The sequence below is a fragment of the Eleutherodactylus coqui genome, chromosome 7 (genome assembly GCF_035609145.1).
Source record: "Eleutherodactylus coqui strain aEleCoq1 chromosome 7, aEleCoq1.hap1, whole genome shotgun sequence".
In the NCBI taxonomy this organism is placed as follows: Eukaryota; Metazoa; Chordata; class Amphibia; order Anura; family Eleutherodactylidae; genus Eleutherodactylus; species Eleutherodactylus coqui.
The window spans coordinates 19,776,616-19,804,586 of record NC_089843.1 but is presented as its reverse complement, the minus strand read 5'-3'; the positions used below and the strand labels follow the sequence as shown (position 1 = coordinate 19,804,586).

Here is a 27,971-nt window from a genome sequence, read left to right as displayed (position 1 = left end):
TGCAGCTCTGGAGTATAATACAGGACGTAACTCAGGATAAGTAATGTATGTACACAGTGACTCCACTAGCAGAATAGTGAGTGCAGCTCTGGAGTATAATACAGGACGTAACTCAGGATCAGTACAGGATAAGTAATGTATGCACACAGTGACTCCACCAGCAGGATAGTGAGTGCAGCTCTGGAGTATAATGCAGGATGTAACTAAGGATCAGTACAGGATAAGTAATGTATGTACACAGTGACTCCACCAGCAGGATAGTGAGTGCAGCTCTAGAGTATAATACAGGATGTAGCTCGGGATCCGTACATCCTCATGTAAGATGTTGACAAAGCACTTGGCTAAGATAAGAGCAGAGCATAAAAATGTGTCTGAATACAGAAAAGGTGAATATACATTTTGATTTGCGATGTCATTATTTTACTAGGGAGCAGAGGCCAAGTGCAGCGGAGCGCGGAATCGTGGGCTGTGAAGTAGATAAGAAACCCTGTGATCCCCGGTTGGTCTTTGGGAAACGATTAGAAATTTAGTACAAAAACTTTTCTGTCTGCAGTGAATAAACTTTATTCCAAAAGGAGTAAAAAACAGAGAAGAACAAATAAACGTCCAATAACTTTGTATAAAAAAAGAGTAGAAAAACCAAACATATAAATACCACAAACAAAGGCAGACGGCTGCACCTAACTATAAAACATACGCAGCACCTCCACCGGGGGGCGCCGTGACTCAGCTTACAAACATAGAAATGTCACAAGACACAGAGGTAACTTTCAAGCTTATATAGAAGTGCAAAAACAGCTTGCGTGTAGCAGCAACATGGGGAGGGGTTAATACTTTCCTTGATGTGCAAAAACTGACATTTAGCCGACTCCACCGTACCCAGGACAGGCGGCGGGTATTAATGTATCTTGACGCCACCAAGAACTCCTCGTGGAGCCAAGATTGACAGGGGGTGACGCCCCCTGTACCTGATTGGCTGCACATCTGTTAGCCCCATAGGTCCTGCAAGGGCACTATGAAATCCCAGCTGGCAGCATTGAATGGGGGAGCGCCACTGAGGGAGCAGAGAAAGACATCGGCGGCCGCGGGGGTCGGCCAACACAGCACGGACCTGCCATGCGGATGCTGAGAGACAGGACTCAAGCGGTGGGCGGCAGGCTCTCCGAGCCACCACAGCAGAAGCACGGCCCGAATTCATTTGTGGCAGCGGTGCAGCCTTAGGCTGATTGTTTGTGGTCATCTTGGCGTACATTATAAGATGTTAATGGTGCCACGTTACTGCGCTAACATGGCAGCATTTACAGCTCACAATGTACACCTAAGACGACCACAAACCATCAGCCTGAGGCTGCACCGCTGCCACACTGTGCTGCTAGGATCCTCCAGACTTGACCCTATCGGGAGCTGGGGTGTGTGGGTGGGGCGTTCATCCTGTCAAACCCCCTGCTTCTGGTGGCATCACGATACACTAATACCCAGGCAGCGACGACCTCCGGGAGGGCAATACGCCATTTCATAGCCAAAAATGGTATTACTAAAGTCATTGAATGCCAGCAGGGTGCCCAAACTTTTTGGCAGTTTAGTGGGTGCTTAGGGGAAATGCTGCCCCAGGCTGAACAACTTCCAATCAACAGAGGCGTGAATACTTCATCAGCAACTTCTAGAATTCGCCCTGAGTGATTCAGTGTAAGAAACAAAAAACTTTTCCTCTAAGAAAAAAGTGCAAAAATCCCAAAACAGCACATTAAATGTAACCAAAATGCTTCATGTGACTCCGGACCCTCGATGGTGGGTCCCAGCTGGTGGTGGTCAGTAGATCCTGGACGGGTACATTGGAGGCAGTGGGTACGGGTGGGTCCAGCCCATCTCTGGTCTCAGCGTCCTCCGTGACATCATCTTCATATCCCAGACCTCTTGTGGGTACGGCAGGTGGTGGGGAAGAGGATGGAAGTTCTCAGGTGGCAGCATGTACGGGGGCAAATTTCTTCCAGCAAACGGATGGCTGGGGAATGGCGGACCTGAAGAAGGAAGACCAGCTGTATTAATAAACTCAGGTTACTAGGACGAAAGGACAACTCCACCAAACAGCTGAAGTCCACATAAAAGGGTCTGGCACCGCTATCACGCATCTTCCGGTCCAACTGGTGGGAGTCGTGTGTGTGAATAACCGGTACCGCTGGCGGGGGTAGTAAGGTGGGGGTGGAGGGATAACCGGTACCAGTGGCGGGATCAGTAGTGGGGCGGATAACCGGTACCAGTGGCGGGATCAGTAGTGGGGCGGATAACCGGTACCAGTGGCGGGATCAGTAGTGGGGCGGATAACCGGTACCAGTGGCGGGATCAGTAGTGGGGCGGATAACCGGTACCAGTGGCGGGATCAGTAGTGGGGCGGATAACCGGTACCAGTGGCGGGATCAGTAGTGGGGCGGATAACCGGTACCAGTGGCGGGATCAGTAGTGGGGCGGATAACCGGTACTAGTGGCGGGATCAGTAGTGGGGCGGATAACCGGTACTAGTGGCGGGATCAGTAGTGGGGCGGATAACCGGTACTAGTGGCGGGATCAGTAGTGGGGCGGATAACCGGTACTAGTGGCGGGATCAGTAGTGGGGCGGATAACCGGTACTAGTGGCGGGATCAGTAGTGGGGCGGATAACCGGTACTAGTGGCGGGATCAGTAGTGGGGCGGATAACCGGTACTAGTGGCGGGATCAGTAGTGGGGCGGATAACCGGTACTAGTGGCGGGATCAGTAGTGGGGCGGATAACCGGTACTAGTGGCGGGATCAGTAGTGGGGCGGATAACCGGTACTAGTGGCGGGATCAGTAGTGGGGCGGATAACCGGTACTAGTGGCGGGATCAGTAGTGGGGCGGATAACCGGTACTAGTGGCGGGATCAGTAGTGGGGCGGATAACCGGTACTAGTGGCGGGATCAGTAGTGGGGCGGATAACCGGTACTAGTGGCGGGATCAGTAGTGGGGCGGATAACCGGTACTAGTGGCGGGATCAGTAGTGGGGCGGATAACCGGTACTAGTGGCGGGATCAGTAGTGGGGCGGATAACCGGTACTAGTGGCGGGATCAGTAGTGGGGCGGATAACCGGTACTAGTGGCGGGATCAGTAGTGGGGCGGATAACCGGTACTAGTGGCGGGATCAGTAGTGGGGCGGATAACCGGTACTAGTGGCGGGATCAGTAGTGGGGCGGATAACCGGTACTAGTGGCGGGATCAGTAGTGGGGCGGATAACCGGTACTAGTGGCGGGATCAGTAGTGGGGCGGATAACCGGTACTAGTGGCGGGATCAGTAGTGGGGCGGATAACCGGTACTAGTGGCGGGATCAGTAGTGGGGCGGATAACCGGTACTAGTGGCGGGATCAGTAGTGGGGCGGATAACCGGTACTACTGGCGGGATCAGTAGTGGGGCGGATAACCGGTACTAGTGGCGGGATCAGTAGTGGGGCGGATAACCGGTACTACTGGCGGGATCAGTAGTGGGGCGGATAACCGGTACTACTGGCGGGATCAGTAGTGGGGCGGATAACCGGTACTACTGGCGGGATCAGTAGTGGGGCGGATAACCGGTACTACTGGCGGGATCAGTAGTGGGGCGGATAACCGGTACTACTGGCGGGATCAGTAGTGGGGCGGATAACCGGTACTACTGGCGGGATCAGTAGTGGGGCGGATAACCGGTACTACTGGCGGGATCAGTAGTGGGGCGGATAACCGGTACTACTGGCGGGATCAGTAGTGGGGCGGATAACCGGTACTACTGGCGGGATCAGTAGTGGGGCGGATAACCGGTACTACTGGCGGGATTAGTAGTGGGGCGGATAACCGGTACTACTGGCGGGATCAGTAGTGGGGCGGATAACCGGTACTACTGGCGGGATTAGTAGTGGGGCGGATAACCGGTACTACTGGCGGGATTAGTAGTGGGGCGGATAACCGGTACTACTGGCGGGATTAGTAGTGGGGCGGATAACCGGTACTACTGGCGGGATTAGTAGTGGGGCGGATAACCGGTACTACTGGCGGGATTAGTAGTGGGGCGGATAACCGGTACTACTGGCGGGATTGGTAGTGGGGCGGATAACCGGTACTACTGGCGGGATTGGTAGTGGGGCGGATAACCGGTACTACTGGCGGGATTAGTAGTGGGGCGGATATCCGGTACTACTGGCGGGATTAGTAGTGGGGCGGATATCCGGTACTACTGGCGGAAGTAGTAGGGGTAACCGTACTAGTACTGGTGCTACTGGGGTGGGGACAGTACTGGGGCCATTGGGGTATAGGTAATAGTACTGAACGAGGTAATAGCACTGGTGGTGATAGTGGTAACAGTACTGATAGTATTAATGACAATAGTAGTGACAGTAATGGTGGTATTGCTAGAGGTGGTAGGAGTAATAGTACCGATAGTGCCACTACAAGCACCCCAATACTATTACTGGTAACGCTGTTGGTGGTATCAGCTCTGTAACGAGTAGTTGTGTCACACGAGGAGGTTAAGATCATCGATCTGAGACATCCCCCTATATGGACCCTGAGTGCGGCCATTACCTGGAGGAGGTGGAGGAAGAGGAGGGTGTGGAGTGAAGAACCTGGGGGTAATGTTGGCGGTCAGCAGTGGACTATCGTTCACAAAGGACGAAGCGGCTGAAACACAAACACACCATTATCAGTGCAGCGGACAGCGGTATACAGATATATACATAACACAGGTTATATATGTACACAGCAATGGCACCATTTACGTAGAGTCATTATCTATGTATATCAGCACGCCAGAGGTGGGCGGGGCCTATAATATTTGGTGGAGGCGATGGGGACGTGCAGCATTAATATACATTGTCCAAATCAGGCATCGACTCTTCATCTCCAAACTGTCATGTCTGTCAGTATGAACCAGCCGTCATCAGCGGAGGGAACGGGGCGCCAATGGTGGACCAGCCAAAACTGGTGTTCTCTGGTGAATGCCAATCTGCCCGTGGCTGGGCTGTAGGCGCAGATGACGTTGGTTCCTCATGCCAGAGAGAAGTCTGAGAGGTTTCATCGGGCATACATCATTAGCGCCACTAAGGTGGAAGAGCAGGATGATATAAGGTGCAACACTAAACCACTGATATGCATGCCAACATTGGTAGTCACTTGGCAGAGAAGAAAAGGGCAGGCGAGGAGACGGCAGAGGGTTGGCACACGAGGGAGGAGGAGATAAAATGGCAAAGACGGCATGGTGCTGAAGACGTCTTCTGTACTCACCATCTAAGTGGAGGAACATGTCATTGGTGTAGTCAAGGCACGGCACACCTGGCAGACAGAGAGTAGGGATTACACAACATTAGTGGGCATTACCTCCCCAGAAAAGCATGCGGCAGCGATACTCACCAGGCATGGCATTAACGTCACGTCCGTCGAAGGATGTGTACCCGGGCATGTACTCAGCCCCTGCAGAGACAGAGGATGGGGCGAAGAGCTGAAGCAACTGCTCTAATACTGTGCTCTCAGCACTCATCATCCTCTGCCCAGTAGGCTGGGATCCCATAACTACCCCATTCGGGGTGGGTAGCAATGGAATCTTACCCTGGTGGCAGCTTGCTCGCTTCTTCAAGGTGGGGCGCAGCTTGGGGTCTTTTCTCAAAGCAACCGATTGAGGCAGCGCGGTGGGAACACTGGAGCCTGAAACACGGGCGAGGAAGAGCAGGTTATAGCAAGACTGGTAGATGTATGGAAAGCATAGGCACCCCGAGGTCTGAGCCCATTAGATTGTGAGCTCCTTGGACCACAGGAGGTGTTGTGGGGGCAGTACAGAAAGCACGTGGTATGGAGGTAAGCAGCATTGCGCACCTTCTGTGGTGTTGCCCTTTGGTGGCTCCACTCCCCAGGCCCTTGCGATGTGGGTCAGCAGGATCTGGGTGTACTTCCGATGTGCCAGTTGGTTCCAGTGGATGGCGTCACGGCATCTGAGACGCAGGTCGCAGCGGAAGTGGTAGTGCATGTCCAGGACGTCCAGCTTGTGGATATCCGCCAGAGTGGCGCTGAAAAAGTTGCCCTCTATGATGTCCCACTGCAGGTTGTGCGCCAAATCCTGGATACAGAACAATGCAAAGGCAATACATAGAGGGGAAAAGTAAACCCCCCCCCCAACCCCCCCGCGCAAAGCAACTGCAAGGGCCCGACCGTCGCTGCAAGCATTTGTTCCCGCAGCCCACCCAAATATTATCCAGACAACAGCAGGGAAGGCGCCTGGTTAACCCGGTGGGGTGTGCATACTTTAGGGGAGTCGCCCCCGCTTGCCATGACACATTGGCGCGGTTACCTCTGGTAATTCCTTCTCTTTGTACCCGACCGGCATGGTCATGTTCCATAGGATGAGGCACTGGGGACTCAGCACCTTCTTGAGGCGATGGAAGAGGTTGTCCAGGTTGGTCTTGTAAGCCTCCAGTTTTGCGTCGCCATACCTGCAGGAGACCAGGACAATGAGTATCCGCTGTGTCGATATGGCGGCGGGGACGCTACACCAAACGTGGCGATCACCTCCTGAGATCCCAGATACAGGAGTTTACTATCAGCACATCCGGTTGGGGGCCGCTCTGGAAATCTGACAGTATGCTCTCCAGGTAAGTAGAGTAAACGCGGGTCAGAAAGTAGAAGCGTACAAGATGGTGGCCGGTCCGGTACTGCCGGACTTCGCGGTAGGTGGTCCCATTGTGCATCTCATTCAGGGAGCCGCCCTCTACCAGCGTGTCTCCTGCAAAACATTTCTCGCCCTGCAGAGAAAAAGAACAACGGTTCAACCTTGTCCTGGAGGGGAGGCGGACAAAGCGCCCCGCGGCGGCACGGGGGGGGGGGGGGGCGCGGACAAAGCGCTCGCGGCGGCACAGAGGGGGGGGCGGACAAAGCGGCCGCGGCGGCACAGAGGAGGGGGGGGCGGACAAAGTGCCCCGCGGCGGCACAGAGGGGTGGGGGTGGGGGACGAAGCGCCCCGCGGCGGCACAGAGGGGTGGGGGTGGGGGGACGAAGCGCCCCGCGGCGGCACAGAGGGGTGGGGGTGGGGGGACGAAGCGCCCCGCGGCGGCACAGAGGGGTGGGGGTGGGGGGACGAAGCGCCCCGCGGTGGCACAGAGGGGTGGGGGTGGCGGACGAAGCGCCCCGCGGCGGCACAGAGGGGTGGGGGTGGCGGACAAAGTGCCCCGCTGCGGCACAGAGGGTGGGGGTGGGGGACAAAGTGCCCCGCGGCGGCACAGAGGGGTGGGGGGGGGGGGGGCGGACAAAGCGCCCCGCGGCGGCACAGAGGGGTGGTGGTGGGGGGGCGGACAAAGCGCCCCGCGGCGGCACAGAGGGGTGGGGGGGGTGGGGCGGACAAAGCGCCCCGCAGCGGCACAGAGGGGTGGGGGGGGGGGGGGGGCGGGCACAAGCACCCCGCGGCGGCACAGAGGGGTCATGGGGGGGGTGGGGGCGGACAAAGCGCCCCGCGGCGGCACAGAGGGGTCATGGGGGGGTGGGGGCGGACAAAGCGCCCCGCGGCGGCACAGAGGGGTCATGGGGGGGTGGGGGCGGACAAAGCGCCCCGCGGCGGCACAGAGGGGTCATGGGGGGGGTGGGGGCGGACAAAGCGCCCCGCGGTGGCACAGAGGGGTCATGGGGGGGTGGGGGTGGACAAAGCGCCCCGCGACGGCACAGAGGGGTGGGGGGAGTGGGGGGCATACAAAGCGCCCCGCGACGGCACAGAGGGCGGGATGGGGGGGGGGGGGCGGACAAAGCGCCCCGTGGCGGCACAGAGGGGGGGGGGGTGGACAAAGCGCCCCATGGCGGCACAGAGCGGGGGGGGGTGGACAAAGCGCCCCGTGGCGGCACAGAGGGGGGGGGGGGGGTGGACAAAGCGCCCCGTGGTGGCACAGAGGGGGGGGGGGTGGACAAAGCGCCCCGTGGTGGCACAGAGGGGAAGGCAGATCAGTGATCCGTCCGTCCAGCCCGGTATTACGGAGCTCACCTTACACTTCAGCTGGGCTTCAGACAGGAACTTGTCATCCTGCAGCAGCATCACCAGGTCTTTGTACACCGACCTCTGAACTGGAAGACAGATGAGAGGTGAGGAGAAGCTCTGATCTGACTACTGGGGGGTACAGAAGGGGAGACTTCTGGAGGAGGGAAGGGCTCCGAGCAGACTACCGCAGGGAAGGGGACACGTACTAGAAAGACAGCTGGGAGAGGGGGTAATGCTCTGGACTGACTACTGAAGCAGAGGGGAGGGGGGACTGCTCCGATCTAACTACTGTAGGGCAGAGGGTGTGGGGGGGGGGGGGGAGCTCCTCACAGCACACAGGGGGGGGTCACTTACTGGAGTCTCCAAGAATGACCACAAACTTGTTGTGCAATAACTGGCGCACATCTGCAGAGCGGAAGCAGCCCATGACTGGAGCCAAGCATCCACGACCTGCAACAGAGACACGGCCATCACTGACTAGTCAAGTAGTAGTCCATGGAGTTCAATAAGTGACAAAGAGGTTCTGCAGAAGCTCAGGTGCATATTGTAAGGAATAGGCATTCTCTTCTAAGGCCACAAATTCCGGCAGGACAGACACTAAGCTACCCTGTTACCCCTAAAATAAGACAGTGTCTTATATTAAGTTTTGCTCCAAAAGCTTTCACTTTTTTTACACGTATAGCTGCCTGGATGCTTTTTAAATTGGCTTTTTTTATTAACTGTAACCAGGGCTTAATTATGGAGCAGGACTTATAGTTCAAGTATCCTCAACAATACTGAAAAATCATGCTAGGGCTTATTTTCAGGGCAGGTCTTATTTTAGGGGAAACTGGGTATATATATTCGGTTTGTGTACATCATGTCTTATTCCTCTGTCACATCCAAAGCTGCACTCAATTCTGCAGTCATATCATGTAAAGGGACTTCAATGGATGCACATCACCCATCAAAAGCTTCACCCTACAGTCACCAAAGTCTATACAGCTGTTCCATCATCTCCACATAACCCACTTCTCCAACATCACCGAGGACCAGCTCTCCACCCGACCCCCCAAATCACACCTCACCACCTGCAAGCTTATACTAGACCCATCCTACCTCATCCCCAAACTTTCCACTCTGCTTCTCCAAGCCCCTACCCACCATCATCCCATCACTGACCGCCAGCATCTGGAAGGAGGAACACTGAGTAATGTAGAAGGCGGTGGACAGGTCTACAAGGCGGCGGAAGAGTCTAGAAGGAGGAGCGCAGGGTAATGTAGACGGCGGCAGACGGGTCTAGGAATAGCAAAGCGTAATGTAGAAGGTAGTGGACAGGTCTAGAAGGAGGAGCGCGGGGTATTGTAGAAGCGGGGCGGACAGGTCTAGAAGGAGGAGCGCGGGGTATTGTAGAAGCGGGGCGGACAGGTCTAGAAGGAGGAGCGCGGGGTATTGTAGAAGCGGGGCGGACAGGTCTAGAAGGAGGAGCGCGGGGTATTGTAGAAGCGGGGCGGACAGGTCTAGAAGGAGGAGCGCGGGGTATTGTAGAAGCGGGGCGGACAGGTCTAGAAGGAGGAGCGCGGGGTATTGTAGAAGCGGGGCGGACAGGTCTAGAAGGAGGAGCGCGGGGTATTGTAGAAGCGGGGCGGACAGGTCTAGAAGGAGGAGCGCGGGGTATTGTAGAAGCGGGGCGGACAGGTCTAGAAGGAGGAGCGCGGGGTATTGTAGAAGCGGGGCGGACAGGTCTAGAAGGAGGAGCGCGGGGTATTGTAGAAGCGGGGCAGACGGGTCTAGAAGGAGGAGCGCAGAGTAATGTAGAAGCGGGGCAGACGGGTCTAGAAGGAGGAGCGCAGAGTAATGTAGAAGCGGGGCAGACGGGTCTAGAAGGAGGAGCGCAGAGTAATGTAGAAGCGGGGCAGACGGGTCTAGAAGGAGGAGCGCAGAGTAATGTAGAAGCGGGGCAGACGAGTCCAGAAGGAGGAGCGCAGAGTAATGTAGAAGCGAGGGGGAGGAGTCCAGAAGGAGGAGCGCAGAGTAATGTAGAAGCGGGGCAGACACGAGTCCAGAAGGAGGAGCGCAGAGGAATGTAGAAGCGGGGCAGACACGAGTCCAGGAGGAGGAGCGCAGAGGAATGTAGAAGCGGGGCAGACACGAGTCCAGAAGGAGGAGCGCAGAGGAATGTAGAAGCGGGGCAGACACGAGTCCAGAAGGAGGAGCGCAGAGGAATGTAGAAGCGGGGCAGACACGAGTCCAGAAGGAGGAGCGCAGAGGAATGTAGAAGCGGGGCAGACACGAGTCCAGAAGGAGGAGCGCAGAGGAATGTAGAAGCGGGGCAGACACGAGTCCAGAAGGAGGAGCGCAGAGGAATGTAGAAGCGGGGCAGACACGAGTCCAGAAGGAGGAGCGCAGAGGAATGTAGAAGCGGGGCAGACACGAGTCCAGAAGGAGGAGCGCAGAGGAATGTAGAAGCGGGGCAGACACGAGTCCAGAAGGAGGAGCGCAGAGGAATGTAGAAGCGGGGCAGACACGAGTCCAGAAGGAGGAGCGCAGAGGAATGTAGAAGCGGGGCAGACACGAGTCCAGAAGGAGGAGCGCAGAGGAATGTAGAAGTGGGGCAGACACGAGTCCAGAAGGAGGAGCGCAGAGGAATGTAGAAGCGGGGCAGACACGAGTCCAGAAGGAGGAGCGCAGAGGAATGTAGAAGCGGGGCAGACACGAGTCCAGAAGGAGGAGCGCAGAGGAATGTAGAAGCGGGGCAGACACGAGTCCAGAAGGAGGAGCGCAGAGGAATGTAGAAGCGGGGCAGACACGAGTCCAGAAGGAGGAGCGCAGAGGAATGTAGAAGCGGGGCAGACACGAGTCCAGAAGGAGGAGCGCAGAGGAATGTAGAAGCGGGGCAGACACGAGTCCAGAAGGAGGAGCGCAGAGGAATGTAGAAGCGGGGCAGACACGAGTCCAGAAGGAGGAGCGCAGAGGAATGTAGAAGCGGGGCAGACACGAGTCTAGAAGGAGGAGCGCAGAGTAATGTAGAAGCGAAGCAGACACGAGTCTAGAAGGAGGGGCGCAGAGTAATGTAGAAGCTGGGGAAGAGTCTAGAAGGAGGAGTGCAGAGTAATGTGGAAGGCGGCAATCGAGTCTAAAAGGAGTAGCGCAAAGAAATGTTGAAGGTGGCAGCAGACGAGTCTAAAGGAGGAGCGCAGAGTAATGTAGAAGGTAGTGGACATGTCTAGAAGGAGGAGCGCAGAGTAATGTAGAAGGCGGCTGCAGACGAGTCTAGAACGAGGAGCGCAGAGTAAATGTAGAAGGCGGCAGCAGAAGACAAGACTAGAAAGAGGAGCACATTGTAACGTAGAAGGTGGAGTCTAAAAGTAGCGCAGAGTAATGTAGAATGTGGTGGTGGTGGAGTTTAGAAGGAGGAGCGCAGAGTAATGTAGAAGGCGGTAGCCGGGTCTAGGAGGAGCGCAGAGTAAAGTAGAAGGTGGCGGCAGAAGAGTCCTGATGGAGGAGAGCGGAGTAGTGTAGAAGGTAGTGGATGTGCGTAGAGGGAGGAGCGCAGATTAATATAGAAGGTGGCGGCATACGAGTCTAGAAGGAGGAGCGCAGAGTAAAGTAGATGGTGGCGGCAGACATGTCTAGGAGGAGCAGCGCAGGGTAATGGAGATGGTGGTGGCAGACATGTCTAGGAGGAGCAGCGCAGGGTAATGTAGAAGGTGACGGACAAGTCTAGAAGGAGGAGCGCAGAGTAATGTAGATGGTGGCGGCAGACATGTCTAGGAGGAGCAGCGCAGGGTAATGTAGAAGGTGACGGACAAGTCAAGAAGGAGGAGCGCAGGGTAATGTACAAGGTAGTGAACGTGTCTAAAAGGAGGAGCGCAGGGTAATGTAGATGGTGGCGGCAGACGTGTCTAGGAGGAGCGCAGGGTAATGTGGAAGGTGGTAGATGTGTGTAGAAGGAGGAGGAGGAGTTTAAAAGGAGGAACGCAGAGTAATATAGAAGATGGCGGTAGACGAGTCTAGAAGGAGGAGCGCAGGGTAATGTATAAGGTAGTGAACGTGTCTAAAAGGAAGAGCGCAGGGTAATGTAGATGGTGGCGACAGGCATGTATAGTAGGAGGAGCGCAGGGTAATGTACAAGGTGGCGGACATGTCTAGAAGAAAGAGAGCAGGGTAATGTATAAGGTAGTGGACATGTTTAAAAAAAGGAGCGGCGACTAATTTAGAAGGTGGCGGCAGGCGTGTCTAGGAGGAGCGCAGGGTAATGCGGAAGGCGGCAGACGGGTCTAGGAGGAGGAGCGCAGAGTAATGCGGAAAGCGGCAGACGGGTCTAGGAGGAGGAGCGCAGAGTAATGCGGAAGGCGGTAGACGGGTCTAGAAGGAAGAGCGCAGAGTAATGCGGAAGGCGGCAGACGGGTCTAGGAGGAGGAGCGCAGAGTAATGCGGAAGGCGGCAGACGGGTCTAGGAGGAGGAGCGCAGAGTAATGCGGAAGGCGGCAGACGGGTCTAGGAGGAGGAGCGCAGAGTAATGCGGAAGGCGGCAGACGGGTCTAGGAGGAGGAGCGCAGAGTAATGCGGAAGGCGGCAGACGGGTCTAGGAGGAGGAGCGCAGAGTAATGCGGTAGGCGGCAGACGGGTCTAGGAGGAGGAGCGCAGAGTAATGCGGAAGGCGGCAGACGGGTCTAGGAGGAGGAGCGCAGAGTAATGCGGAAGGCGGTAGACGGGTCTAGGAGGAGGAGCGCAGAGTAATGCGGAAGGCGGTAGACGGGTCTAGGAGGAGGAGCGCAGAGTAATGCGGAAGGCGGTAGACGGGTCTAGGAGGAGGAGCGCAGAGTAATGCGGAAGGCGGTAGACGGGTCTAGGAGGAGGAGCGCAGAGTAATGCGGAAGGCGGTAGACGGGTCTAGGAGGAGGAGCGCAGAGTAATGCGGAAGGCGGTAGACGGGTCTAGGAGGAGGAGCGCAGAGTAATGCGGAAGCCGGTAGACGGGTCTAGGAGGAGGAGCGCAGAGTAATGCGGAAGGCGGTAGACGGGTCTAGAAGGAGGAGCGCAGAGTAATGCGGAAGGCGGTAGACGGGTCTAGAAGGAGGAGTGCAGAGTAATGTATAAGGCAGCAGCAGAAGAGTCTAGAAGGAGGAGCGCAGAGTAATGCAGAAGGCGGTAGACGGGTCTAGGAGGAGCGCAGAGTAATGCAGAAGGCGGTAGACGGGTCTAGAAGGAGGAGCGCAGAGTAATGCAGAAGGCGGTAGACGGGTCTAGGAGGAGGAGCGCAGAGTAATGCGGAAGGCGGTAGACGGGTCTAGGAGGAGGAGCGCAGAGTAATGCGGAAGGCGGTAGACGGGTCTAGAAGGAGGAGCGCAGAGTAATGCAGAAGGCGGGAGACGGGTCTAGAAGGAGGAGCGCAGAGTAATGCGGAAGGCGGTAGACGGGTCTAGAAGGAGGAGCGCAGAGTAATGCAGAAGGCGGTAGACGGGTCTAGAAGGAGGAGCGCAGAGTAATGCAGAAGGCGGTAGACGGGTCTAGAAGGAGGAGCGCAGAGTAATGCAGAAGGCGGTAGACGGGTCTAGAAGGAGGAGCGCAGAGTAATGCAGAAAGCGGTAGACGGGTCTAGGAGGAGCGCAGAGTAATGCAGAAGGCGGTAGACGGGTCTAGAAGGAGGAGCGCAGAGTAATGCAGAAGGCGGTAGACGGGTCTAGAAGGAGGAGCGCAGAGTAATGCAGAAGGCGGTAGACGGGTCTAGAAGGAGGAGCGCAGAGTAATGCGGAAGGCGGTAGACGGGTCTAGAAGGAGGAGCGCAGAGTAATGCAGAAGGCGGGAGACGGGTCTAGAAGGAGGAGCGCAGAGTAATGCGGAAGGCGGTAGACGGGTCCAGAAGGAGGAGCGCAGAGTAATGCGGAAGGCGGTAGACGGGTCTAGAAGGAGGAGCGCAGAGTAATGCGGAAGGCGGTAGACGGGTCTAGAAGGAGGAGCGCAGAGTAATGCAGAAGGCGGTAGACGGGTCTAGAAGGAGGAGCGCAGAGTAATGCAGAAGGCGGTAGACGGGTCTAGAAGGAGGAGCGCAGAGTAATGCGGAAGGCGGGAGACGGGTCTAGAAGGAGGAGCGCAGAGTAATGCAGAAGGCGGTAGACGGGTCTAGAAGGAGGAGCGCAGAGTAATGCAGAAGGCGGTAGACGGGTCTAGAAGGAGGAGTGCAGAGTAATGTATAAGGCAGCAGCAGAAGAGTCTAGAAGGAGGAGCGCAGAGTAATGCAGAAGGCGGTAGACGGGTCTAGAAGGAGGAGCGCAGAGTAATGCAGAAGGCGGTAGACGGGTCTAGAAGGAGGAGCGCAGAGTAATGCGGAAGGCGGGAGACGGGTCTAGAAGGAGGAGCGCAGAGTAATGCGGAAGGCGGGAGACGGGTCTAGAAGGAGGAGCGCAGAGTAATGTATAAGGCAGCAGCAGAAGAGTCTAGAAGGAGGAGTGCAGAGTAATGTAGAAGCTGGGGGAGATGAGTCTAGAAGGAGGAGCGTAGAGTAATGTAGAAACTGGCAGGGACGAGTCTAGGAGGAGGAGCGCAGAGTAATGTAGAAGGCAGCTGCAGACGAGTCTAGAAGGAGGAGCGCAGAGTAACGTAGAAGCGGGGGCAGATGAGTCTAGAAGGAGGAGCGTAGAGTAAAGGAGAAGGTAGTGGATGTGTCTAGAAGGAGGAGCGCAGAGTAATGTAGAAACTGGCAGGGACGAGTCTAGGAGGAGGAGTGTAGAGTAATGTAGAAGGCAGCTGCAGACGAGCCACATGTAATCTGTCCTCCATACATCTCTGACCTAATATCCCGATACTCCCACATGTATTCTATATACAATCTGTCCCCCCCCACATCCTTGACCTACTATCCTGATACCCCCACATGTGATCTATAAACAACCTGTCCCCCCCTAATATCATACCACCTAAACGTAATCTATATACATGTTCCCCCATACATCTCTGACCTAATATCCTGATACCTCCCACATGTAATCTATATACAACCTGTCCTCCATACATCTGACCTAATATCCTGATACACCCACATGTAATCTATATACCTGCCCCCCCCCCACATAAATCTGACCAAATATCCTGAAACCCCCCACATGTAATCTATATACAAGATGTCCCCCTTACATCTCAGACCCAATATCCTGATATCCCCACATGTAATCTATATACAACCTGCCCCCCCATACATCTCTGACCTAATATTCTGATACTCCCCACATGTAATGTATATACAACCCCTCCCCACCACATCCTTGACCTAATATCCTGATACCCCCCCCCCCCCCCCCCACATGTAATCTATATACAACCTGTCCCCCATACATCTCTGACCCAATATTCTGATACCTCCCACATGTAATCTATATACAACCTGTCCCTCCATACATCTGACCCAATATCCTGATACCTCCCACATGTAATCTATATACAACCCCTCCCCACCACATCCTTGACCTAATATCCTGATACCCCCCCCCCCCCACATGTAATCTATATACAACCTGTCCCCCATACATCTCTGACCCAATATTCTGATACCTCCCACATGTAATCTATATACAACCTGTCCCCCATAACATCTCTGACCCAATATTCTGATACCTCCCACATGTAATCTATATACAACCTGTCCCCTCCATACATGTCTGACCTAATATCCTAATACCCCTCACATGTAATCTACATACAACCTGTCCCCTGCATACATGTCTGACCTAATATTCTGATACCCCCCCACATGTAATCTATATACAACCTGTCCCCCCATACATCTCTATCCTGATACCTCCCACATGTAATCTATATACAACCTGTCCCCCCATACATCTCTATCCTGATACCTCCCACATGTGATCTATAAACAACCTGTCCCCCCCTAATATCATGATACCTAAACGTAATCTATATACATGTCCCCCCATACATCTCTGACCCAATATCCTGATATCCCCACCATATATAACCATCTATAAGTGCCAACAGCCATCCCAACAATCATCGGCCCCCTGCTGTCAGGCGGGAGGGATAGTCCTTCAGTGACCGGAGACCGAGGGCGCTGCAGATGAACGGCTTCCTGTTTACACTGAGAAGTCGCTGACTAGCCGCTTATAGGGAGCTAAAACAAAGCGACTAATGAGCCGTTCCTCACCATGTAGCTTGCGGGGTCCTGTGTCTATATGGGAGGACTACAGGTCAGCTGCGTTACTGGACCGGCGGCCATAAGGTCTCTTACACCGAAAGCTTATCGCTGGATCGCGGAATCAGCCCTCGGTGTAAATACCGCCGTGATCTAAACGATGCGTGATAATTAGTACTGTAGATGGCGATTGGCCGGGGCAGCAGCTATTCATATGGGACGGCCTATATACTGCGACTGGTGGCCGCAACCTGAAGGATCTCCGGCCCGCCAGCGATCCCCACACCTGTAACACACCAAGACCCCGGCAGCTGTCCAGGAGGGCCGGCAGGGCTGCTTCACCCCAGCCTGGAAATGTATGTTATGTACATATTTCTATCGTGCTTAACCCCTTAATGACCAGGCCAAATATTGGTAATCGGACGTGTGTCACTGTAACATGGAATGACTCCGTAAAGGTTCTGCATTGCTTTTTGTTGCCACACATTGTACTTTATTTTGGTGGTAAAAACAGACTGCTAGAATTTGTGGATATTTAATAAAAGCGCCAAAATTGGTAAAGTTTTGAAAAACATTATTTTTTCACATTTTTAACTGCATAAGTGCAGACATACTGTACACGGTTTTTTTCTATACTGCACATGAAAATGAGGAATTGCACCCCAAAATGGATCCCCTGTCTGTCCCGTGTTCAGAAACATCCCCATTGTGGCCCTAATATGTCCGGATGCACAACGGGGCCCAAAATGAAAGGAGCAGCCGGAGGCCTTCAGAGCAGACATTTTGCTTGAAGGGGATTTAGACCCCATTGCCCTTGAGTGACCAAAACCCTAGAAAACATCCACAAATGACCCCATTTTGAAAACCAGACCCCTTAATGAATCCATCCAGGGGCGCACTGAGCATTCTGACCCCACAGTTTTTTCAGAAATTATTATAAAGCAGCTGAAAAATAAATAAAATCTCGTTTTTTTTCAACGTCACTTTCATGAGTTTTCTTTGTTTCAAGCAGAAAAAAATGGGGAGACGCACCCCAAATTCTACAGCACCAGCCCTCCTGTGCTCAGCAAGACCCCCAGTGTAGCCCCAGTCTGCTCATAGGGCACATGGCTCGGCCTGTAGTGGAGGGAACAACTGAATACACCCCAGGCCGCACTGGTGCAGAACGAAATAACCCCTAAAATACCCCCCTCCCCGCCCCCCACCATCACCCCACCCGCTCACCTTCCTTTTCTTGGTGTTCCCTAAATCTTAGATAAAAGTAATCCTGTAAGCTGTGTGATATCTCTGACGCCCGGGTGATTACAGAGGCTGGCTGGGCACAAGGGGCAATAATAACCGGGTACCCCTCCTGCTCCCATGCCTGCTGCAGACCTCTTTTTTTTTTTCATGTTTTGCTGCGTTCCCCTGCTCCGATACGCCGCCCCCCCTCCCCTGCTCCGATACGCCGCCCCCCCTCCCCTGCTCCGATACGCCGCCCCCCCTCCCCTGCTCCGATACGCCGCCCCCCCCTCCCCTGCTCCGATACGCCGCCCCCCCCTCCCCTGCTCCGATACGCCGCCCCCCCCTCCCCTGCTCCGATACGCCGCCCCCCCCTCCCCTGCTCCGATACGCCGCCCCCCCCCTCCCCTGCTCCGATACGCCGCCCCCCCCTCCCCTGCTCCGATACGCCGCCCCCCCCTCCCCTGCTCCGATACGCCGCCCCCCCTCCCCTGCTCCGATACGCCGCCCCCCCCTCCCCTGCTCCGATACGCCGCCCCCCCCTCCCCTGCTCCGATACGCCGCCCCCCCCTCCCCTGCTCCGATACGCCGCCCCCCCCCTCCCCTGCTCCGATACGCCGCCCCCCCCTCCCCTGCTCCGATACGCCGCCCCCCCCCCTGCTCCGATACGCCACCCCCCCCCCTCCCCTGCTCCGATACGCCGCCCCCCCCTCCCCTGCTCCGATACGCCGCCCCCCCTCCCCTGCTCCGATACGCCGCCCCCCCTCCCCTGCTCCGATACGCCGCCCCCCCTCCCCTGCACCGATACGCCGCCCCCCCTCCCCTGCACCGATACGCCGCCCCCCCTCCCCTGCACCGATACGCCGCCCCCCCTCCCCTGCACCGATACGCCGCCCCCCTCCCCTGCACCGATACGCCGCCCCCCTCCCCTGCACCGATACGCCGCCCCCCTCCCCTGCTCTGTATATATGCCGCCCCCTCCCCTGCTCCGATATGCCGTCCCCCTCCCCTGCTCCGTATATATGCCGCCCCCTCCCCTGCTCCGATATGCCGCCCCCCTCCCCTGCACCGATATGCCGCCCCCCTCCCCTGCACCGATATGCCGCCCCCCCTCCCCTGCACCGATATGCCGCCCCCCCTCCCCTGCTCTGTATATATGCCGCCCCCCTCCCCTGCTCCGATATGCCGTCCCCCTCCCCTGCACCGATATGCCGCCCCCCTCCCCTGCACCGATATGCCGCCCCCTCCCCTGCTCCGATATGCCGCCCCCCTCCCCTGCTCCGATATGCCGTCCCCCTCCCCTGCTCCGATATGCCGCCCCCGTCCCCTGCTCTGTATATATGCCGCCCCCGTCCCCTGCTCTGTATATATGCCGCCCCCCCTCCCCTGCTCTGTATATATGCCGCCCCCCCTCCCCTGCTCTGTATATATGCCGCCCCCCCTCCCCTGCTCTGTATATATGCCGCCCCCCCTCCCCTGCTCTGTATATATGCCGCCCCCCCTCCCCTGCTCTGTATATATGCCGCCCCCCCTCCCCTGCTCTGTATATATGCCGCCCCCCCTCCCCTGCTCTGTATATATGCCGCCCCCCCTCCCCTGCTCTGTATATATGCCGCCCCCCCTCCCCTGCTCTGTATATATGCCGCCCCCCCTCCCCTGCTCTGTATATATGCCGCCCCCCCTCCCCTGCTCTGTATATATGCCGCCCCCCCTCCCCTGCTCTGTATATATGCCGCCCCCCCTCCCCTGCTCTGTATATATGCCGCCCCCCCTCCCCTGCTCTGTATATATGCCGCCCCCCCTCCCCTGCTCTGTATATATGCCGCCCCCCCTCCCCTGCTCTGTATATATGCCGCCCCCCCTCCCCTGCTCTGTATATATGCCGCCCCCCCTCCCCTGCTCTGTATATATGCCGCCCCCCCTCCCCTGCTCTGTATATATGCCGCCCCCCCTCCCCTGCTCTGTATATATGCCGCCCCCCCTCCCCTGCTCTGTATATATGCCGCCCCCCCTCCCCTGCTCTGTATATATGCCGCCCCCCCTCCCCTGCTCTGTATATATGCCGCCCCCCTCCCCTGCTCTGTATATATGCCGCCCCCCTCCCCTGCTCTGTATATATGCCGCCCCCCTCCCCTGCTCTGTATATATGCCGCCCCCCTCCCCTGCTCTGTATATATGCCGCCCCCCTCCCCTGCTCTGTATATATGCCGCCCCCCTCCCCTGCTCTGTATATATGCCGCCCCCCTCCCCTGCTCTGTATATATGCCGCCCCCCCTCCCCTGCTCTGTATATATGCCGCCCCCGTCCCCTGCTCTGTATATATGCCGCCCCCGTCCCCTGCTCTGCATATATACCGCCCCCCCCTCCCCTGCTCCGATATGCCCCCCCCCTCCCCTGCTCTGTATATATGCCGCCCCCCCTCCCCTGCTCTGTATATATGCCGCCCCCGTCCCCTGCTCTGTATATATGCCGCCCCCGTCCCCTGCTCTGCATATATACCGCCCCCCCCTCCCCTGCTCCGATATGCCCCCCCCCTCCCCTGCTCTGTATATATGCCCCCCCCCTCCCCTGCTCTGTATATATACCGCCCTCCCCTCCCCTGCTCTGTATATATACCGCCCCCCCAGCTCCGATATGCCGCCCCCCCGCAGCTCCGATATGCCCCCCCCCCCTCCCCTGCTCTGTATATATACCGCCCCCCCTCCCCTGCTCTGTATATATGCCGCCCCCCCTCCCCTGCTCCTTCACGCAGTAAGAATCGAAAGTAAAAGTGTTCATAACAAAGCATTGTCTCCAACAGACAGGAGGTAACCCCTTCACTGCCAGCAGCCTTTACTGAGGAACGATCTGCAGCACAACACTATATATACACGGTATATACCCCACACACTGCCCCCGGGTACAGAGAGGGGTCATCACCCTGTGAGATGCTCTGCAGACCCCTGTATATACACTGTATACCCCACACACTGCTCCCGGGTACAGAGAGCGGTCATCACCCTGTTATATGCTCTGCAGACCCGTGTATATACACTGTATACCTACACACTGCTCCCGAGTACAGAGAGGGGTCATCACCCTGTGAGATGCTCTGCAGACCCTTGTATAAACACAGTATACTCCCCACACACTGCTCCCGGGTACAGAGAGGTCATCACCATGTGAGATGCTCTGCAGACCCCTGTATATACAATGTGTATACCCCACACACTGCTCCCGGGTACAGAGAGGGGTCATCACCCTGTGAGATGCTCTGCAGATCCCTGTATATACACAGTGTATACCCCACACACTGCTCCCGGGTACAGAGAGGGGTCATCACCCTGTGAGATGCTCTGCAGACCCCTGTATATACACGGTGTATACCCACACACTGCTCCCGGGTACAGAGAGGGGTCATCAACCTGTGAGATGCTCTGCAGACCCCTGTATATACAGTGTATACCCCACACACTGCCCCCGGGTACAGAGAGGGGTCATCACCCTGTGAGATGCTCTGCAGACCCCTGTATATACACAGTGTATACCCCACACACTGCTCCTGGGTACAGAGAGGGGTCAGCACCCTGTGAGATGCTCTGCAGACCCTGTATATACACAGTATACGCCCCACACACTGCCCCCGGGTACAGAAAGGGGTCATCACCCTGTGAGATGGTCTGCAGACCCCTGTATATACAGTGTATATATACCCCCCACACAGCTCCCTGGTACAGAGAGGGGTCATCACCCTGTGAGATGCTCTGCAGACCCCTGTATATACACTGTGTATACCACACACACTGCTCCCAGGTACAGAGAGGGGTCATCACCCTGTGAGATGCTCTGCAGACCCTGTATATACAGTGTATACCCCACACACTGCCCCGGGTACAGAGAGGGGTCATCACCCTGTGAGATGCTCTGCAGACCCCTGTATATACATGGTGTATACCCCACACACTGCTCCGGGGTACAGAGAGGGGTCATCACCCTGTGAGATGCTCTGCAGATCCCTGTATATACACTGTGTATACCACACAGACTGCTCACGGGTACAGAGAGGGGTCATCACCCTGTGAGATGCTCTGCAGACCCCTGTATATACACTGTGTATACCCACACACTGCTCCCGGGTACAGAGAGGGGTCATCACCCTGTGAGATGCTCTGCAGATCCCTGTATATACACTGTGTATACCACACAGACTGCTCACGGGTACAGAGAGGGGTCATCACCCTGTGAGATGCTCTGCAGACCCCTGTATATACACTGTGTATACCCACACACTGCTCCCGGGTACAGAGAGGGGTCATCACCCTGTGAGATGCTCTGCAGACCCCTGTATATACACGGTGTATACCCCACACACTGCTCCCCGGGTACAGAGAGGGGTCATCACCCTGTGAGATGCTCTGCAGACCCCTGTATATACAGTGTATACCACACACACTGCTCCCGGGTACAGAGAGGGGTCATCACCCTGTGAGATGCTCTGCAGACCCCTGTATATACACGGTGTATACCCCACACACTGCTCCCCGGGTACAGAGAGGGGTCATCACCCTGTGAGATGCTCTGCAGACCCCTGTATATACAGTGTATACCACACACACTGCTCCCGGGTACAGAGAGGGGTCATCACCCTGTGAGATGCTCTGCAGACCCCTGTATATACACGGTGTATACCCCACACACTGCTCCCGGGTACAGAGAGGGGTCATCACCCTGTGAGATGCTCTGCAGACCCCTGTATATACAGTGTATACCCCCACACACTGCTCCCGGGTACAGAGAGGGGTCATCACCCTGTGAGATGCTCTGCAGACCCCTGTATATACAGTGTATACCACACACACTGCTCCCGGGTACAGAGGGGTCATCACCCTGTGAGATGCTCTGCAGACCCCTGTATATACAGTGTATACCCCACACACTGCTCCCGGCTACAGAGAGGGGTCATCACCCTGTGAGATGCTCTGCAGACCCCTGTATATACAGTGTATACCCCACACACTGCTCCCGGGTACAGAGAGGGGTCATCACCCTGTGAGATGCTCTGCAGACCCCTGTATATACAGTGTATACCACACACACTGCGCCCGGGTACAGAGAGGGGTCATCACCCTGTGAGATGCTCTGCAGACCCCTGTATATACACAGTATACCCCGCACACACTGCCCCCGGGTACAGAGAGGGGTCATCACCCTGTGAGATGCTCTGCAGACCCCTGTATATACACAGTGTATACCCCACACACTGCTCCCGGGTACAGAGAGGGGTCATCACCCTGTGAGATGCTCTGCAGACCCCTGTATATACACTGTGTATACCCCACACACTGCTCCTGGGTACAGAGAGGGGTCATCACCCTGTGAGATGCTCTGCAGATCCCTGTATATACACAGTGTATACCCCACACACTGCTCCCTGGTACAGAGAGGGGTCATCACCCTGTGAGATGCTCTGCAGACCCCTGTATATACACTGTGTATACCACACACACTGCTCCCAGGTACAGAGAGGGGTCATCACCCTGTGAGATGCTCTGCAGACCCTGTATATACAGTGTATACCCCACACACTGCCCCGGGTACAGAGAGGGGTCATCACCCTGTGAGATGCTCTGCAGACCCCTGTATATACATGGTGTATACCCCACACACTGCTCCGGGGTACAGAGAGGGGTCATCACCCTGTGAGATGCTCTGCAGATCCCTGTATATACACTGTGTATACCACACAGACTGCTCACGGGTACAGAGAGGGGTCATCACCCTGTGAGATGCTCTGCAGACCCCTGTATATACACTGTGTATACCCACACACTGCTCCCGGGTACAGAGAGGGGTCATCACCCTGTGAGATGCTCTGCAGATCCCTGTATATACACTGTGTATACCACACAGACTGCTCACGGGTACAGAGAGGGGTCATCACCCTGTGAGATGCTCTGCAGACCCCTGTATATACACTGTGTATACCCACACACTGCTCCCGGGTACAGAGAGGGGTCATCACCCTGTGAGATGCTCTGCAGACCCCTGTATATACACGGTGTATACCCCACACACTGCTCCCCGGGTACAGAGAGGGGTCATCACCCTGTGAGATGCTCTGCAGACCCCTGTATATACAGTGTATACCACACACACTGCTCCCGGGTACAGAGAGGGGTCATCACCCTGTGAGATGCTCTGCAGACCCCTGTATATACACGGTGTATACCCCACACACTGCTCCCCGGGTACAGAGAGGGGTCATCACCCTGTGAGATGCTCTGCAGACCCCTGTATATACAGTGTATACCACACACACTGCTCCCGGGTACAGAGAGGGGTCATCACCCTGTGAGATGCTCTGCAGACCCCTGTATATACACGGTGTATACCCCACACACTGCTCCCGGGTACAGAGAGGGGTCATCACCCTGTGAGATGCTCTGCAGACCCCTGTATATACAGTGTATACCCCCACACACTGCTCCCGGGTACAGAGAGGGGTCATCACCCTGTGAGATGCTCTGCAGACCCCTGTATATACAGTGTATACCACACACACTGCTCCCGGGTACAGAGGGGTCATCACCCTGTGAGATGCTCTGCAGACCCCTGTATATACAGTGTATACCCCACACACTGCTCCCGGCTACAGAGAGGGGTCATCACCCTGTGAGATGCTCTGCAGACCCCTGTATATACAGTGTATACCCCACACACTGCTCCCGGCTACAGAGAGGGGTCATCACCCTGTGAGATGCTCTGCAGACCCCTGTATATACAGTGTATACCCCACACACTGCTCCCGGGTACAGAGAGGGGTCATCACCCTGTGAGATGCTCTGCAGACCCCTGTATATACAGTGTATACCACACACACTGCGCCCGGGTACAGAGAGGGGTCATCACCCTGTGAGATGCTCTGCAGACCCCTGTATATACACAGTGTATACCCCACACACTGCTCCCGGGTACAGAGAGGGGTCATCACCCTGTGAGATGCTCTGCAGACCCCTGTATATACACTGTGTATACCCACACACTGCTCCTGGGTACAGAGAGGGGTCAGCACCCTGTGAGATGCTCTGCAGACCCCTGTATATACACGGTGTATACCCCACACACTGCTCCCGGGTACAGAGAGGGGTCATCACCCTGTGAGATGCTCTGCAGACCCCTGTATATACACAGTATACCCCACACACAGCTCCTGGGTACAGAGAGGGGTCATCACCCTGTGAGATGCTCTGCAGACCCCTATATATACACAGTATACCCCACACACTGCTCCCGGGTACAGAGAGGGGTCATCACCCTGTGAGATGCTCTGCAGACCCCTGTATATACAGTGTATACCACACACACTGCGCCCGGGTACAGAGAGGGGTCATCACCCTGTGAGATGCTCTGCAGACCCCTGTATATACACAGTATACCCCACACACAGCTCCTGGGTACAGAGAGGGGTCATCACCCTGTGAGATGCTCTGCAGACCCCTGTATGGGGGAGGGGGCGGTGCGGGAAGTTCAACAAGTGGTGCAGGCTGCCGGTATATAGCGGTATACAAGCAGCGGTGCAGCACGTGGGTATACATATATACAGCAGCGCCCGGCCCCCTATATGGAGTGTACGGGACCCACCACACCGCGGCCCCCACACCGCACGGTCCGCACGGTCCCCCCGGCTCCCCGCCGCTCTCCTCCCTCCGCTGCACTCACCGCCGCGTCCAGCACCGCACAACACAGCAAGCTCAGACTGCAAGCGCTGAACCGGCCGCCCCGCCCACATATCGGCCCCGCCCATGGGAAAACTTTTTAAGACCACGCCCATAAGAAAGAGCAAGAGTAGAAATGCTCACGTTGCAGATACCTGGCCGCCTATATACAGATAATTATATATAGTACCCCCCATCATCTCTAGTATACTGGTATATATAGTACACCCCCATCATCTCTAGTATACTGGTATATATAGTACACCCCATCATCTGTAGTATACTGGTATATATATAGTACACCCCCATCATCTCTAGTATACTGGTATATGTAGTACACCCCCATCATCTCTAGTATACTGGTATATATAGTACATCCCCATCATCTCTAGTATACTGGTATATATAGTACATCCCATCATCTCTAGTATACTGGTATATATAGTACACCCCCATCATCTCTAGTATACTGGTATATATAGTACACCCCCATCATCTGTAGTATACTGGTATATATAGTACATCCCCATCATCTCTAGTATACTGGTATATATAGTACACCCCCATCATCTGTAGTATACTGGTATATATAGTACACCCCCCATCATCTCTAGTATACTGGTATATATAGTACACCCCCATCATCTCTAGTATACTGGTATATATAGTACACCCCCATCATCTGTAGTATACTGGTATATATAGAACACCCCCATCATCTCTAGTACACAGGTATATATAGTACACCCCCATCATCTGTAGTATACTGGTATATATAGTACACCCCCCATCATCTCTAGTATACTGGTATATATAGTACACCCCCCATCATCTCTAGTATACTGGTATATATAGTACACCCCATCATCTCTAGTATACTGGTATATATAGCACACCCCCATCATCTGTAGTATACTGGTATATATAGTACACCCCCCATCATCTCTAGTATACTGGTATATATAGTACACCCCCATCATCTGTAGTATACTGGTATATATAGTACACCCCCATCATCTGTAGTATACTGGTATATATAGTACACCCCCATCATCTGTAGTATACTGGTATATATAGTACACCCCCATCATCTGTAGTATACTGGTATATATAGGACACCCCCATCATCTGTAGTATACTGGTATATATAGTACACCCCCATCATCTCTAGTATACTGGTATATATAGTACACCCCCATCATCAGTAGTATACTGGTATATATAGTACACCCCCATCATCTGTAGTATACTGGTATATATAGTACACCCCCATCATCTCTAGTATACTGGTATATATAGTACACCCCCATCATCTCTAGTATACTGGTATATATAGTACACCCCCCATCATCTGTAGTATACTGGTATATATAGTACACCCCATCATCTCTAGCATACTGGTATATATAGTACACCCCCATCATCTCTAGTATACTGGTATATATAGTACATCCCATCATCTCTAGTATACTGGTATATATAGTACACCCCCATCATCTGTAGTATACTGGTATATATAGTACACCCCCATCATCTGTAGTATACTGGTATATAGTACACCCCCATCATCTCTAGTATACTGGTATATATAGTACACCCTCATCATCTCTAGTATACTGGTATATATAATACATCCCCATCATCTCTAGTATACTGGTATATATAGTACACCCCCATCATCTGTAGTATACTGGTATATATAGTACACCCCCATCATCAGTAGTATACTGGTATATATAGTACACCCCCATCATCTGTAGTATACTGGTATATATAGTACACCCCCATCATCTCTAGTATACTGGTATATATAGTACACCCCCATCATCTCTAGTATACTGGTATATATAGTACACCCCCCATCATCTGTAGTATACTGGTATATATAGTACACCCCATCATCTCTAGCATACTGGTATATATAGTACACCCCCATCATCTCTAGTATACTGGTATATATAGTACATCCCATCATCTCTAGTATACTGGTATATATAGAACACCCCCATCATCTGTAGTATACTGGTATATATAGTACACCCCCATCATCTGTAGTATACTGGTATATAGTACACCCCCATCATCTCTAGTATACTGGTATATATAGTACACCCTCATCATCTCTAGTATACTGGTATATATAATACATCCCCATCATCTCTAGTATACTGGTATATATAGTACACCCCCATCATCTCTAGTATACTGGTATATATAGTACACCCCCATCATCTGTAGTATACTGGTATATATAGTAAACCCCATCATCTGTAGTATACAGGTATATATAGTACATCCCCATCATCTGTAGTATACTGGTATATACAGTACACCCCATCATCTCTAGCATACTGGTATATATAGTACACCCCCATCATCTCTAGTATACTGGTATATATAGTACATCCCATCATCTGTAGTATACTGGTATATATAGTACACCCCCATCATCTCTAGTATACTGGTATATATAGTACACCCCCAATCATCTCTAGTATACCGGTATATATAGTACACCCCCCATCATCTCTAGTATACTGGTATATATAGTACACCCCCATCATCTCTAGTATACTGGTATATATAATACATCCCCATCATCTCTAGTATACTGGTATATATAATACATCCCCATCATCTCTAGTATACTGGTATATATAGTACACCCCCATCATCTCTATTATACTGGTATATATAGTACATCTCCTATCATCTCTAGTATACTGGTATATATAGTACACTCCCATCATCTGTAGTATACTGGTATATATAGTAAACCCCCATCATCTATAGTATACAGGTATATAGTACATCCCCATCATCTCTAGTATACCGGTATATATAGTACACCCCCATCATCTCTAGTATACTGGTATATATAGTACACCCCCATCACCTCTGGTATACTGGTATATATAGTACACCCCCATCATCTCTAGT

At 54.4% G+C, this 27,971-nt stretch overlaps 1 protein-coding gene across 2 annotated transcripts; it reads right to left on the bottom strand.

The window, feature by feature from the left end:
- Window positions 1-1,273: 1,273 nt before the first annotated feature.
- Window positions 1,274-25,081, bottom strand: LOC136572375 (PC-esterase domain-containing protein 1A-like). 2 transcript variants are annotated; one of them, XM_066572895.1, is made up of 11 exons: window positions 25,036-25,081; window positions 8,344-8,439; window positions 7,996-8,075; window positions 6,540-6,772; window positions 6,322-6,463; window positions 5,850-6,090; window positions 5,586-5,681; window positions 5,391-5,450; window positions 5,265-5,312; window positions 4,566-4,661; window positions 1,274-2,018 (listed from the first exon to the last, which is right to left on the bottom strand). In XM_066572895.1, exons 2-11 carry the CDS (start codon window positions 8,414-8,416, stop codon window positions 1,810-1,812), a joined length of 1,278 nt encoding a protein of 425 aa, XP_066428992.1. In that variant the 5' UTR covers window positions 8,417-8,439; window positions 25,036-25,081; the 3' UTR covers window positions 1,274-1,809. The 2 variants fall into 2 exon arrangements, with proteins under 2 accessions (XP_066428992.1, XP_066428991.1); XM_066572894.1 differs by having other exon boundaries at window positions 5,391-5,681.
- Window positions 25,082-27,971: the final 2,890 nt, after the last annotated feature.

What these genes read in the sequence shown, in the direction of transcription:
- LOC136572375 (XM_066572894.1), bottom strand. Translation starts at nt 8,416, where the DNA reads ATGGGCTGCTTCCGCTCTGCAGATGTGCGCCAGTTATTGCACAACAAG. An exon ending in AAGCCCAGCTGAAGTGTAAG is followed by an intron (nt 6,773 to 7,995) that starts GTGAGCTCCGTA and finishes TTTTCTCTGCAG; the next exon opens with GGCGAGAAATGTTTTGCAGG. An exon ending in CATGTTCCTCCACTTAGATG is followed by an intron (nt 4,662 to 5,264) that starts GTGAGTACAGAA and finishes TTTGTGTTTCAG; the next exon opens with CCGCTTCGTCCTTTGTGAAC.